The sequence below is a fragment of the Typopeltis vanoorti genome, chromosome 8, assembly GCF_054136105.1.
Source record: "Typopeltis vanoorti isolate ZY-2024b chromosome 8, IOZ_Tvanoo_1.0, whole genome shotgun sequence".
Classification (NCBI taxonomy): domain Eukaryota; kingdom Metazoa; phylum Arthropoda; class Arachnida; order Uropygi; family Thelyphonidae; genus Typopeltis; species Typopeltis vanoorti.
In genome coordinates, this window is record NC_143556.1 from 2,294,510 (window position 1) to 2,309,495 (window position 14,986).

Sequence of the window (14,986 nt, forward strand, 5' to 3'; positions counted from 1 at the left end):
AGTGATTGACAGAATCATTTCTCTCAGAGTGAGTGGACATCCAATAAATATGACCATCATTCAGGTTTATGCACCTACTACAGAGGTATCAGAAGAAGACATTGAAGAATTTTATGGCAAGTTACAAGAAGTGATAGATGCAGCACAAAAGCGAGATTTATGGCTGCTTATTGGAGATTGGAATGCAAAAGTGGGAGAGACTGAGGAACAAGGAATAACAGGTCATTTTGGTTTAGGTATTCGTAACACTGCATGGAAGAGACTAGTTGAGTTTTGTGCAGAGAATTCTTTCTTTGTTGCTAACCTGCTTTAAACAGCACAAAAGAAGATTGTACACATGGATATCACCTGATGGACAACACAGAAATCAAATCGACTATATACTTGCACAAAGAAGATGGAGAAGTGCAATTCAGTCTGTCAAGACTTTTCCAGGTGCAGACTGTGGAACAGACCATCAGTTATTAGTGGCTACGGTACATGTAAAACTATGGAAACTGAAAACACAAATGTCTATCAGATATGATCTTGGAAACATACCAGCTGAATACAATATTAGCATACAGAACAGATTCAACACACACTCAATTTGTGTAAAAGAGAACCAGATGAACTATGGGAAGAGATTAAAGATATAATTAAAACAGAAGCAAAGAAGAATATTCCAACAGTTTGTAAGAAGAAGAAGTCCAAACTGCTCAGGAAAGGAGGAAAATGAAGGCCACAGGAAATTTGCAGGAAGTATGGCATTTGAATGCAGAGTTTCAACGACAAGCCAGAAGAGACAAGGAAAAATACTTTAACCAGGAATGCCAACAAACAGAAGACCAAAACAAGAAAGGAAAAACAAGAGATCTTTTCAAAAAGATCAGAACTAACAGGAAAGTTTGGTGCCAAGGTGACAATATTGAAAAGTAAACACAAAGGATATCTTACAGAAGCTGCGGACATCAAAGAAAGATGGAAAGAGTATACAGAAGACCTTTACAAAAAGGACTCTAAAACTACTGAGAAATTTGAAGAGCAGAATTATACACAGGAGTCAGTACCACTGGAGAGTGAAGTGAGGTGGGCACTGCAACAGCTATCCAGTAAGAAAGCACCAGGAGGAGATGGAATATCCATTGAGCTGCTTAAAGCCCTGGGAGAAGAGGCAGTTAAAATTTTAACAGCTCTATGTCAGCGAATTTGGATCACAACTACATGGCCTAGGGAATGGAAAAAATCAGTTTATATACCTTTATTGAAGAAAGGCGATGCAAGAGAGTGCGAAAATTACAGAACTACAGAGTGTTCGGGATAAATTTGACATATTTATAATTAATTATATTTTTCCGTAAGTTACATGTATTAACACACACTTCTCTTCATTTAAAAGTTTGGACCCTTCTTCATTCATATACAAGATGTCAGAAAGGATGGATAGCTGGAACCCACCTGAATCATGGAAGAGAATAACTTGTATCATGATGATTCGTGCCCGCCATCAAAATAAGGATATTACGACTGCTGCCCAATGCTCCCTGAATACAGTAAAAACAATCAGGCATGAACTAGAGACTTGCAATGGTGACTACGAGGATGTAGCAAGAAGAAAGATCCCTAGCAGACGATCTGATTGCGTTCGTACAGCAGAATTCCTCGCAAATCTGCAGGAACAGGTGTTGAAGAACCCTGGCATTGGAATTCGGGCTTTGTTCGTGGAGTTGCTAACTGTAGTCAAGCCCTGGATAACAAGGGTAGCCAATGGTAGGCCGTATGTATGGCAGCAGGATTCGGCCCCTTGCCACACCTCTGGGAAAAGTCAAAAATGGTTGTCTGAAAATTTCTACGACTTCACCAGTCCAAATATTTGGCCTCCAAACTCCCCAGACCTTAACCCCATGGATTATTTTGTATGGGGCGCAGTTGAAAAAGACACCAATCGCACTTCCAGTAATACAAAAGCCCAGTTAATGGATAAAATTAAAACAGTTTTTGCGGCCCTTCCCAGGGAGACTGTAGCATCAGCTTGTTCGAGGTTCCGAAGCAGAATTGAAGCTGTGATCGATGCTAATGGTGGTTATTTTGAGTAAATCTTGTTGATAGTATTGTAATTAACTCTGCCTGTAATGTTTTTTTGTCAATTCATTAAATTTAATAGATACAAAGAAGATTTTCTTTTTCCTTACGAAACTGTCAAATTTATCCCGAACACCCTGTATAGCACTGATTTCTCATGCAAGTAAAGTCTTACTTAAGATCATTCAGAAAAGACTGGAACCATTCATGAAGAGAAAAATGCCAGATGAACAGGCAGGATTTCGAAAAGGCAGAGGAACAAGAGTTCAAATCGCCAATGTGAGATGGATAAAAAGGGCACAGGAATATCACAAGAATGTCTACATTTGTTTTCTTGACTATAGCAAGGCTTTTGACTCTGTAGATCATGTGAAACTGTGGAATGTATTAAGAACAATGGGAGTCCCAGAGCATTTCATTATCCTTCTGAGGAATCTTTATTATGAACAAAAAGTTACTGTCCGAACAGATCTTGGAGAAACTGAGTATTTCACAATAGGTAAAGGAGTGCGACAAGGGTGTATTTTATCTCCATACCTGTTTAACTTGAACAGCGAATACATTTTAAGAATGGCAGGGCTGGAGGAGTCTTCAGTTGGAATTAAAATTGGTGGAAAAAATATTAATAGTTTTGAAGTATGCAGATGATACCACCTTGCTAGCAGAATTCAAAGAAGATTTGAAGGAACTTATTATGAAAGTTAAAGAAGAAAGTGCTAAATATGGTCTTAAACTTAACCTCAAAAAGAAAAAAGTTATGGCAACATGTGAACTTAATGATTTTGAAGTAGATGGGGAGAAAATGGAAGCAGTTAACAATTTTGTGTTCCCAGGATCCTGAATTGATAAAGATGGTTATTGTACCGAAGAAGTTAGAAGAAGATTATTACTCAGAAAAAAAGCAGTGACAAATTTAAGCAAGATCTTTAAAGATAAGGATATTAGCCTCACAACAAAAATCAGAATCGTGAAAGCAATGGTATTTCCTGTGGTGCTGTATGGATGTGAAAGTTGGACCCTGAGAAAGAGTGAAAGAAGGAAGATAGATGCATTTGAATTATGGGTTTGGAGACGCTTACTAAGAATACCATGGACTGCAAAGCACACCAAACCAATAAATCAGTGATAGAATAAAGCCAGATTGCTCCCTTGAAGCTATGATGATCAAGCTAAAATTGTCATACTTCGGACATATTATGCGAGCAAATGACAGTTTGGAGAAGATGATGATGCTTGCTAAAGTTAATGGAAGCAGGAGAAGAGGAGGACCAAGAATTAGATGGGTGGATGGAGTTAAAGAAGTAACTGGAGTGCGCTTGGAGGTTCTGAAAGACATGGTCAGGGACAGATCGGAATGGAGAGTGTATGTTCGTGGAGTCGTCAGGAGCCGGAAACGACTTGATGGATCATAACAACAACAACAACAACAATTAAATGGATATTCAGGAGTAAACTGGAAATAAGTGAGAAAATAAAATTAGCTGGTTGTCTACTGCTCCACTTACATCCCTACTTTGACATATAATAGTGAAACATGGATAATGACTAGTCAATATTGTAGACAAATTCAGAGTATTAAAATGCATTACTTAAGAAAGATTACTAAAAGTACAGTACAAAAGAAATAAGGAATGTAGTCCAGATAGAATCATGGCGTAAATCTTTTGTAAGAAAAAACTGATGAGACTTAACTCAGGTTGTTTGGGCACTTCAATGGGATGAACATGGATTGAATATTATGTAAAGCTTGGGAAGCAAGCTGTATAATCACAAATAAAATGCAAGACAATGTGAAAAATGTGTAAACAAGAGGAAGGCAGGGGTGGGAACAGTCTAAGAGGATGACATAAAATAGGACTGTTCAGCAAGCTCTGCAAAATGTTTACTTCACTTGGTAGAAGATGACCAATTAACATGTAAGAAAGTAAGGAAGTCTGTTTTTTTAGAAACGTGTGCAGGTCTGCATATGATGGGTAACTGCAAACTTCTCTTTTCGATTTATCAAACATTGCCTGGATTATTCGTTTTCTAGATTACCAGAGAAAAGTAAAAGAATACTGCCACTTAGAAAGCATATATTTTAACTTCATAAATTGTTAATATGTGAATTATTAAAACAAAATAATCCTGTATAATCTTACCTTTGTTCTGACAGTAATGACAGGTTCCAACATATCACACAGAACTTTGTAATTAGCTTTCAAATACTAGAAATGAAAAGACATCTGTATAAATAGTGAATATTAATACATGGTAATAGCATAATAACAAGTCCTCAAAAATATATTAATAACCAATAGGCATCCTAGTATTCTGAAGTAGTGATCATTGTTAAGCAGTCTAGAAAAGTACTTTGCATGGACTATTGAACTATTTACTAAATTCAAAGCTTCAGATTCACATGAATTTGATGCAGTCAAGAGTTTCTACATAGCACTTGGATAGTCAAGAGATGTGAAACCACAAACTTTAATAACCTTAAGAGATGATTTAATGGTATTCTGACTTACTCAACTACTACCATCAAGGTTAATTACCTTTGAGATTTATTATCATGGCAAACTCTAGAACTTTGGCCCAATTTCCCACAGTTATTAGCAAATAAGTTTTCTTCTAATTAATTCAAAAAACTTTTTATCAATTTTAGAACTGAATTCCTTCTTTAAGAAATTCAGTTTGTGAATGAAATACTTTGGTACTGAATCACCAGAATCCGAATCCTTTTTTGTTTTCCTGATTGCTTGGTTGCTTGATGATAGCTTAGAAATAAGAGGCTCAACTTAACTGATATCCATCACAGAGGAAAAAGAAGAAGAATTCATGTTTTGCAATAAGCTCTCCTGAATTTGAGCCATTTGAGTTCCTGACTTTGAGCCATTTGAGTTCCTGACTTTGAGCCAAGGACTGAACATATGAAATGTTTAGTCCTTCTTTTCCATATGCAGACCTCCTCAGTTCTGTTTTCAATCCATTTATAAACTTTTTTGGTCTCTAAGTATGTTTGGCATGCCCTTGACGGGTATCACTGACATACAGAAAAGGGGAAGGGGCACACAGAAACCAGAATCCATACTCTAGAGACCAAACATGACTTTTCAAACTTCAGGCTTCAAATAAGCAGTTTCCATCAACTGGTTCCCTTTATCCCATTCTACCGAGCAAGCTGGAAGAGAAACTGAGGTATTTGCTGCAAGCAGAGACCTAAACCAAACTATTCATTTACCAACCACAAAACTCAACAATCCTCTTCATTCACCCAACAACTCTGGATCTTTTCTTAACCACTTCTTTCAAATGCGCTGCTGAGGTGACTCCTTGTCTCCATAATTCAGATTATAACCTCATGCAGACCACAGACCATAATCTCATGCTTTATAATTCAGACTATAACCTCATGCAGACCACAGACCATAATCTCATGCTTTATAATTCAGACTATAACCTCATGCAGACCACAGACCATAATTTCATGCTTTATCATCTCTAAAAGGAATCACAGATGACAAAAGTGACATTATTATTATTATTATTATTATTATTATTATTATTATTATTATTATTATTATTATTATTATTATTCAGGCCTCCATGGAGTCAAAAGACCCATCGTGGGAGGTCATTCCTAAGAAACACAAAGTATATCATACCACTCCTTGAACTCATTGTCGCTCTCATCACTCCATCAGGCAATGCATTCCATGGTTCAACCACCCTCCATGCAAAGAAACCACTCCTAACCCTCTTGTTCACAGTTTCCTTTCGTAACTTCCAGGGATGGCCTCCTGTCATCACTCCTTCCTGCTGTTCAACCAAGCAAAAGAACTCCCCAATGTCAACTCTGTAACCACCTCTCAACAGTTTAAAAGTCTCAATCATATCACCTCTCCTTCTTCTATCCACCAAACTCTACAGTCCACATTCCCTCAGCCGATCCTCATAACTATCATTGTACAGTCCTGAAACCATCTTTTATCTGCCTTTGCACCCTCTCCACAGCTAATTTATCCCTGTTGATTCCTGTGGACCAAATCTGAGAACAATAGTCCAAGTGTGGTCTGATCAGGGTCTTATACAATGGAATGATAACTGTTTTATCTCTGCAGGTCTGTGTCCTTCTCATTACTGCAGCAATCCTCTGTGTTACCTTCACCACCTTTGCAATATGTCCACTAAATTTCAAGTTTCTATCAATCATCAATCCCAGATCTCTTGTCTCCCCTACTTCCTCCAGTATAATTCCTCCCATAGAGTATGCAGTGTCCCATCGATGTTTCCCAAATATCTGGAGTGATTACTTTGAAAGATTGCTAAATGAAACAAGCAGTGGCAGCACAGTAATAGGAAACAATTAACATGAATGCAGTCAGGAATATCAATATTTCAAGTAGAAAAAATAAATAAAAAAACCTGAAATGTGGAAAGCAACAGGAGTAGATGATATTTGACCAGAAATGCTCAATTCTCACAATACAGATATAAAAGGTATACAATGGCTACATGGCATAATTCAGAAAGCCTGGTCAGAGGGTCAAATTTCAGATAATTGGAGTACAAACGTATTATGAGAGTTGTACTCCAGTTATCTGAAATCTGACCCTCTGGATATGTTAATCTATAAAAAGGGAAATAAAACTAAACATGAGAATTACAGAGGAATTTCCCTCCTGAATGTTGCTGATAAGATTTATGCAAGTATTCTTGAGAAACTGCTAATAAAAATTGTAGAAGAGATGCTTGGAGAACAAGCTGGATTCAGGCCAAATATTACAGTTTACTGTCTAAATGGGATATTCTATCAAGCAATACTTAGTCTATATTTGAGTTGAATTGAAGCTAGAATTGAAGGAAGTACAGAAAAATATTTGGATAATAAACAATTGGAAACAGCTAAATATAAGGTCTTCAGGTTTGGGACACATTGATGGGATGCTGCATACTCTATTGGAGGAGCTATACTGGAGGAAGTAGGAGAAGCAAGAGACCTGGAGTTAATGATTGATAGAAACCTGAAATTCAGGGGACATATTGCAAAGGTGGTGAAGGTAACATAGAGGATTGCTGCAATCATTAGAAGGATGCTGACCTGCAGAGATAAAAGAGTTATCATTTTGTTGTATAAGACCCTGATCAGACCACACTTAGCCTATTGTTCTCAGATTTGGTCCCTAGGATTTGAAGGGGATAAATGAACTGTGGAAAGGGTACAAAGCTGGATACCAAAGATGGTTTCAGGACTGTACAATGTTAGTTATGCAGTCCACATTCCCCAATATTGGGGAATGTGGACTGCAGAATTTGATGGATAGAAGAAGGAGAGGTGACATGATTGAGACTTTTAAACTGTTTAAACTGTTGAGAGGTGGTTACAGGGTTGACATTGGGGAGTTCTTTCGATTGGTGGAACAGCGGGAAGGAGTGATGACATGGGGTCATCTCGAGACGTTACGAAAGGAAACTGTGAGCAAGAGGGTGAGGAGTGGTTTCTTTGCATGAAGGGTGGTTGAACTGTGGAATGAATTGCCTAATAGAGTGGTGAGAGCGAGAAGGGTCAATGAGTTTAAGAGGTTGGTATGATAGACTTTGTGTTTCCTACGAGGGACCTCTCACGATGAGTCTTGATAGACTTTGTGTTTCCTAAGAAGGACCTCCTGCAATGAGTCTTTTGACTCCTTGGAGGCCTAAATAATAATAATAATAATAATAAATCAGGTGTGAACTAAGGGGATACATTATCTGTGCTGTTATTCATTATCTGTATGGATCACATTATAAAGGAAAGTGATACAAAACCTGATATCAAATTTCATCATCATCATCATCATCATCAAATTCCTGCCATGTACCCTCAAGGGGTGTACAGGATATGACAGTACTATATGAAAAAATTACATCATTACTAACTTCCTATCTACAATTTTCCTCCAAATCAGTCTGTTACTTGTCAAGACTCCAACATTATCAGATCTTATATTTCTATCGTCTAAGGCACTTTGTACCGTATCAATCCACCTATATCTTGGTCTTCCTCTGGGTCGTTTTCCTGCCAACCTGGCAGAGAACACTTGTTTTGCTAATCTTTCCTCTCCCATTCTATTTAAGTGACCATACCATCTGAGATTAGCTCTGCTAACGCATTCCTGGATGCTGACAATGTCAAGTTCTTTCCTAATATCCTCATTTTTAATATGATATTGCCATTGATGCCATCTGTTCACGCCTCCAATCCTTCTCAGGACTCTCATATCTGCGGTCTCTAGTCTTTGGTCAAGTGTTTTACTTCTGACCCAGCTCTAAGATCCATAAGTTAAAACTGGTTTGAACACTGTCTTGTATACAGCTAATTTAGTGTTCCGACTAATTTCTTTCTTATTCCATATGAATTTATTCAATTGACTTCCTACGATACCAGCTTTGCTGATTCTGTTGTCTATTTCTATATTTAGTTTACCATCTTCAGTAAAAATTGTGCCTAAGTAGCTGAAATGTTTTACTTGTTCCACAGGTTCTCTATTCACAACACAGTTGACATTTTCAATGATTCTGCCTATTTTCATTATCTTTGTCTTTTTATTGCTGACCTTCATACCATATCTATTACAACAGCTATTCAATTTAGTCAGAGAATCTTGCAGACTTGTAGCGGATTTATTTAGAAGTATAACATCATCCGCATAAAGCAAAGAGCTGACATTAACATCTCCAATTTTGATATCAGGTTTAATACCACATTCCTTCATAATGTGATCCATATAGATAATGAATAACAGAGGGGATAATGTACATCCTTGTCTCACACCAGATTTAACATTAAACCATCTTCCTGTACTTCCTTCAATTCTAACTGCTGACTCACAACTCAAATAAAGACTAAGTATTGCTTGATATAATGCCCCATTGACACCATATAACTGCAGCGTATTGAATAGCTTCTCTCTTGGCACCTTGTCATATGCCTTTTCCAAATCAACAAAACTTAAATACAGATCTTTGTTATATTCCCATGCTTTCTCGACTATTTGTCGTAAAGTGAAGATCTGATCCTGACAGCCTCTATTTGGCCTGAATCCAGCTTGTTCTTCACCAAGCTTTTCTTCCACAATTCTTCTCAACCGTTTCTCAAGTATACTTGCATAGATCTTGCCAGGAACACTCAGTAGGGAAATACCTCTGTAATTCTCACATTCAGTTTTATTTCCCTTTTTATATATGGGTACTATGAGAGCTCTACTCCAATCATCGGGAATTTGTCCCTCTGTCCAGGCTTTCTGAACTATGCAGTGCAGCCACTGTAAGACTCTTATACCACCATACTTCAGCATTTCTGGTCGAATATAATCTACTCCTGCTGCCTTTCCACATTTCAAGCCTTTGATGGCTTTTTCTACTTCAAGTATGGATATGTATTCCTCACTGCATGCCTGGTCAGTGTTTTTTATCACTGTGCTGTCATCACTGCTTGTTTCATTTAGCAGTTTTTCAAAGTAATTACTCCATACTTCAAGGATATCTTTTTCTCCTGTTTTCATTACACCTTTATCATCTCTAATTCCTTTTACGGCACTCTTTCCTCCATTCCTAAGCTTCTTCAACAACCTCCAGAATATTTTGCCACCTTCTTGATATTTATTTTCTATATTCTTGCCAAAGTCCTCCCATGACTTTTGTTTAGCTAGTTTTACACACTGTTTAGCTTTCTTACATTTGTCTCTGTATTCTGTAAGAGTAAAAGCTGACTTATTTGCCAGGAACTTTTGATATGCTTTCTTCTTTTCCTTCACTGCCTCTTTAACTTCCTGTGTCCACCAGGGAGTTCTGATTTTTCTATCCTTGCACACAACCTCACCACATGCCTCTCTGGCAGAATCAATCAATGTTTCCTTCAGAGTTTGCCACTGAATCTCCAAGGTTTGATTCCTGTTCTCAAACTCTTTCATTTTCTTTTCAATAATATTTCTGTATTTTAGTCTACAGTTCACATCTGAGAGCTGCTCAACTTTTATTCCCTTTAAAACTTTCTTACATGTTATTCTTTTCAATATGAAATTCAATTTTATCCTGCTCAAGACTAAATAGTGATCACTTCCAATTTCAAATCCTCTGTACACTCTGGTGTCCTGCACCAGGGAGAAAACATCACTATCAACAATAACATAGTCAATGAGACTTTTCTTATTCCTAGCCTCTTCTCTCCATGTGAATTTGTGCACATTTTTATGTTGGAACATGGTGTTAGTAATAACCAGTCCATGTCCTGAGCAGAAATTCAACAGATATTTGCCATTATTATTAGCTTTGCTCTTTTCTCCAAATTTTCCCAAAATATTTTTGTATGTCTCACAATCATTTCCTACTCTACTATTTAGATCCCCAACAAGGATCAACTTTTCCTTTTTCATTGTGTCAGTTGCTTTTTCTAAAGCCTCAAAAAATTCCTCCACTTCTACCTTAGTAGAACCTTCTGTGGGACCATAGGCACAAATAAGTCTCATTGTCCAGTTCCCCATTCTCATATTTGCCCACATTACTCTACTTGAGACTGACTGCCATTCAAGAAGATTAGCCTCGTATTTTGTGTTGAATACTATGGCTACTCCTTCTTTTCCTTGATTGTCATTGCCTGAATATAACATTTTGTATTTATTGCTCAGAAAGATCTCACCAGTTTTGGTCTTTTTTGTTTCAGTCACCCCTATTATGTCGATCTGGTACTTATCTAATTCCTCAGCTAGCTCCATTTCTTTGCCATTCAGGCTTCTTACGTTGATAGTACCGATCTTTAACTCTGGTGATGTTGAGTTGGGGTTTGTTTTCAGATTTGTTCCAGTAGCTGACTTTTCGCTGTTCGCCCTGGTTCCCTGACGAAAACAACGGGGGCCTTGTTTAACCGGGCGACGCCCCAGCCGGCATGAAATTTTGTCATGTTGTACCATCATTTTTTATTTTGGTTTAACCAATAAGAATACAATTTGGTCGGCTAAATCCCAAATTGCCAGCCCATCCTCGTTCGTTCAGTATCAAAGTAGATACCCAACAGGGTGCACCACGAGAAGGTGAGGATTGGACATTAGGTCAGAAGCCCTGGTCGGTTCTCCGCATTCCTTTAAAGGCTATGTGGAGGTCTCCTCTCAGTTATACAGCTTTGACCCTTAAGCACCCCTGATATCAAATTTGGATGTATTAATCTCAATTTTTTAATTTATGCAGATAATGTTATTATTATTATTATTACTATTATTATTATTTGACTTCCATGAGTCAGAGACTCATCGTGGGAAGCACTAACTATTGCATACAATGTTCATCCAACTGCATCTTAAACTGATTCAATGTGTCCACATCCACAACACACTCAATTCCACTCACCAACCACTCTCCATGCAAAGAACCTGCTTCTCACTCCTTTGCTCACACCCTCCTTATACAGTTTCCAGCAATGGACACTTGTTCTATTCCCCTCTCCCATTCTATGAAAAATCTCTTCCATGTCTACCTGATAACAACCCCTCACCAGTTTATATGTCTCAATCATATCCCCCCCCCCTCTTCCTCCTATATACGAGGCTCTGCAACTTACATTCCCTCAGTCTGTCCTCGTACTCCACATTTAAAAGACCACTGATTAACTTTGTGAATCTTCTCTGTACCCTTTCCAACATATCTTCATCACCATGAAAACCCGATCTGTGTGACCAAAGCTGTGTACAATAATCCTGAGGCAATACAATTCCTTATACAATGGAATTATATAAGGCCTGATCAAGGCCATATACAATGGAATCATAACCTCTCTATTTCTGTATGTCAGGGTTCTCTGCATCATTGGCATTATTCAATGTGATGTCTTCACAACTTGTGCAATGTGGCCCTTGAATTTCAGGTCTTTGTCCACCATCACTCCTAGATTTCTCATCTCCTCTTTTACTTCTATTAAAGTTTCCCCACCATGTGTATACTTTGCATCCCATCATTATTTACCAAATCTTAAAACCTTACATTTGGCAACATTGAACTGACAGTTCCACTTACCTGCCCATTCATGCAATCTATTCAAGTCCTCTTGTAAGGCATTAACATCAGCTTGACTGTGCATTATTATTATTATTATTATTATTCCTGATACCTCCAAGGAGTCTGAAGACTCATCGCGGGAGGACACCTACAACTGTCTCAACCACTACACCGAACCTCTACTATGAATAATCTTCATCAACGCCATCTACCGCCCACCTCCACAACCACTACAACTAGTATTTTTGTCAGTAAATTTCGTGTGTTCTGAAGGGCCGATTTGTCTGTATGCGAGATGAAAAACCCGAGTTTCAGGGATAAAAAACCCTGCTACCTCCGTATGAGATTGGCTAACTCACCTTCGATTGAAATCATCCAGATAAAGATTCCTCCCGTCACGACGAGAATCGAACTTAGGCCTATTCCAATTGAAGGGCGCAATTGTTCTACCCAGTTTTAAATGATCTGCAAACAGCTAGATATCACTAGTTAAACCCAACCCAATATCATCAACATACAAATTGAACAACAATGGCCCCCAAACTTACCCCTGTGGCACACCACTAGTGACCTTTCTCTTTCGAGATACTGCACCCCCATATACAACTTTCTGATACCTATCCGACAGCCAGTCACTGATCCAACACAGAAGTCTGTTATCCAATCCCATCTGTTTCAATTTATTTAAGAACTTGTCATGTGGCATTCAATCAAAATCCTTTGCAAAATCCAAGTACATCACTGTAAATGCATCGCCCTTATCCAAGGTATTTGTCACCTTGTTATAGTACATAAGTAAGTTAGTGAAACATGATCTCCTCTTAACAAACCCATGCTGATATCCAGAAAGAATACTACTGTTATCAACCCTATCAACCCATTTCTGTATCCTACTTCTCACCAATTTCTCCAGGACCTTCACCACAACTCCAGATATACAGACCGGCCTACAATTTGAAGCTACAGCCTTATTACTGCCTTTATGTAGTGAAACAATTTTACCCTCCTTCCACTCCCTTGGAATCTGTGCTGTTGCAAAACTCTTATTAAACAGGCATGCCAATGCTACCACCAGTTCCCTTAAGATGCATCATGATATGTCATCAAATCTTATCGCCTTATTAAAATCAATAATTATATATTTCAATAATTAAAATCAAGGTTATTTATTTCCTCAAATACCACTCGCTCACTCATAATTAAGCTATCCACTCCTATGTCCTCTACACTTAAGTTCCTCATGATTCGACCCTGATCAGGATGAAACACCATTATAAATTGATCACTGAATACCTCAACAATGTCTTCTGCAGCAGTTACCATATTACCACTTTCATCCCTTAACTTCATCTTTCCATGATCATTCTTCCTTCTACTTGCAACATATCTAAAAAACTCTCTAGGGTTTTTCTTAAACTGATTTGCCAATATTTGCTCATACTCTACTTTTGTTTGCCTTACTAGCTGAATCACTCTCCTAGCTTGTTCTTTATATTCTTCATGTGACTGATTACCATTATTCATCTTGTAGTTCCTCCAAAGTGCTTTCTTTTTCCAGATTTAATGCTTAAGCTCCACATTCATCCATTTTACATCTACCTTATTCAGCCTTTTGGCCTTTGGGATACATTTTTACATTGATGCTCTTATGTATTTCTTTGTAAGTTCCCATGCAGCATTTATTTCCTTACTGCTCAACTCCCCATTCCATGTTATAGCTCGAAGTTGTCTCCTAAGCTTGTCATAATCACCAACTTTATAATTCCATGTATATCCTTTCCTCGCAAAAGCCTGCATATGACTAGCTACAACACAGGTGATTACTTCATGTATTACTTTTGATAGAACTCTTGATCCTCGAGTGCCTTCCTTTACGTGCTGCCTGAGATAGTTATCTCTCAAGAACTCAAGAAATTCACTTTCCTTATTACCAAATGCTATCTCTTCATTCCAATCTATACTGCCATATTTAAAATCACCCAAAATAATTACCCTTCCTTTGTTCACTAATCCAAGTTGTTTATTATTATTATTATTATTATTATTATTATTATTAAACAAGACCTCATGGAGTCAAAGACTCATCTAGGAGGTCCTTTTATCTCACACACATCTCATCATACCGGGTCTTAAACACATTCAAACTCCTTGCAGACACCACACTCTCAGGCAAGGCATTCCAATCATTCACAACTCTGCACGAAAAAAACCTGCCTCTCACTCCCCTACTCACACCCTCTTTATACAGTTTCCAGGGATGACCTCTGGTTCTCCCCTGATCTCCCACTATTCGCTGTAGAACTTCTCCACCATTGATCCTATAGCAACCCCTTACCAACTTGTAGGTCTCTATCATATCTCCCCTCTTCCTTCTCTCCACTAGTCTCTGCAAATTACATCTTTTCAATCTTTCCTCATACTCGACATTCCAGAGGTCAGAAACTACCTTAGTCAGTCGCCTTTGGACCCTTTCCAACATCTCCTCATCCTTCTGAAAACCAGGTGACCAAATCTGGGCACAATAGTCCATGTGTGGCCTAATCAAAGCCTTATACAATGGAACAAGAATCTCCCTACTTCTACACGTCAGTGTCCTCCTCATCATTCCCAGAAGTCTTTGTGTTGTCTTCACAATTTTGGCGATGTGACCCCTAAATTTTAGATCTTTATCCACTATCACTCCCAGATCTCTTATTTCCTCTACTTCCAACAATATATTCTTACCAAGCATAAATTCTGCATCCCATCTTTGTTTTCCAAATTTTAAAACCTTACATTTTGCAACATTGAACTCACACCCCCATTTGCTTGCCCAATCACTCAATTTATTCAAGTCTTCTTGCAAGGCCACAACATCTTCACTACTCTTTATGGTTCTTCCCAACTTCGCATCATCTGCAAACAACTGAATATCTCC

At 38.0% G+C, this 14,986-nt stretch overlaps 1 protein-coding gene across 4 annotated transcripts in view; it reads right to left on the minus strand.

Moving 5' to 3' along the window:
* The window catches only part of LOC150103677 (ras GTPase-activating protein raskol-like), a 770,313-nt gene that overhangs the window by 489,270 nt on the left and 266,057 nt on the right, over nucleotides 1–14,986 (minus strand). For all 4 annotated transcript variants that reach the window (XM_090396487.1, XM_090396486.1, XM_090396489.1 and 1 more), the window contains one exon: nucleotides 4,203–4,268. In XM_090396487.1, coding sequence (XP_090252613.1) covers nucleotides 4,203–4,268 — 66 coding nt within the window. The remainder of the gene's footprint in view (nucleotides 1–4,202; nucleotides 4,269–14,986) is intronic.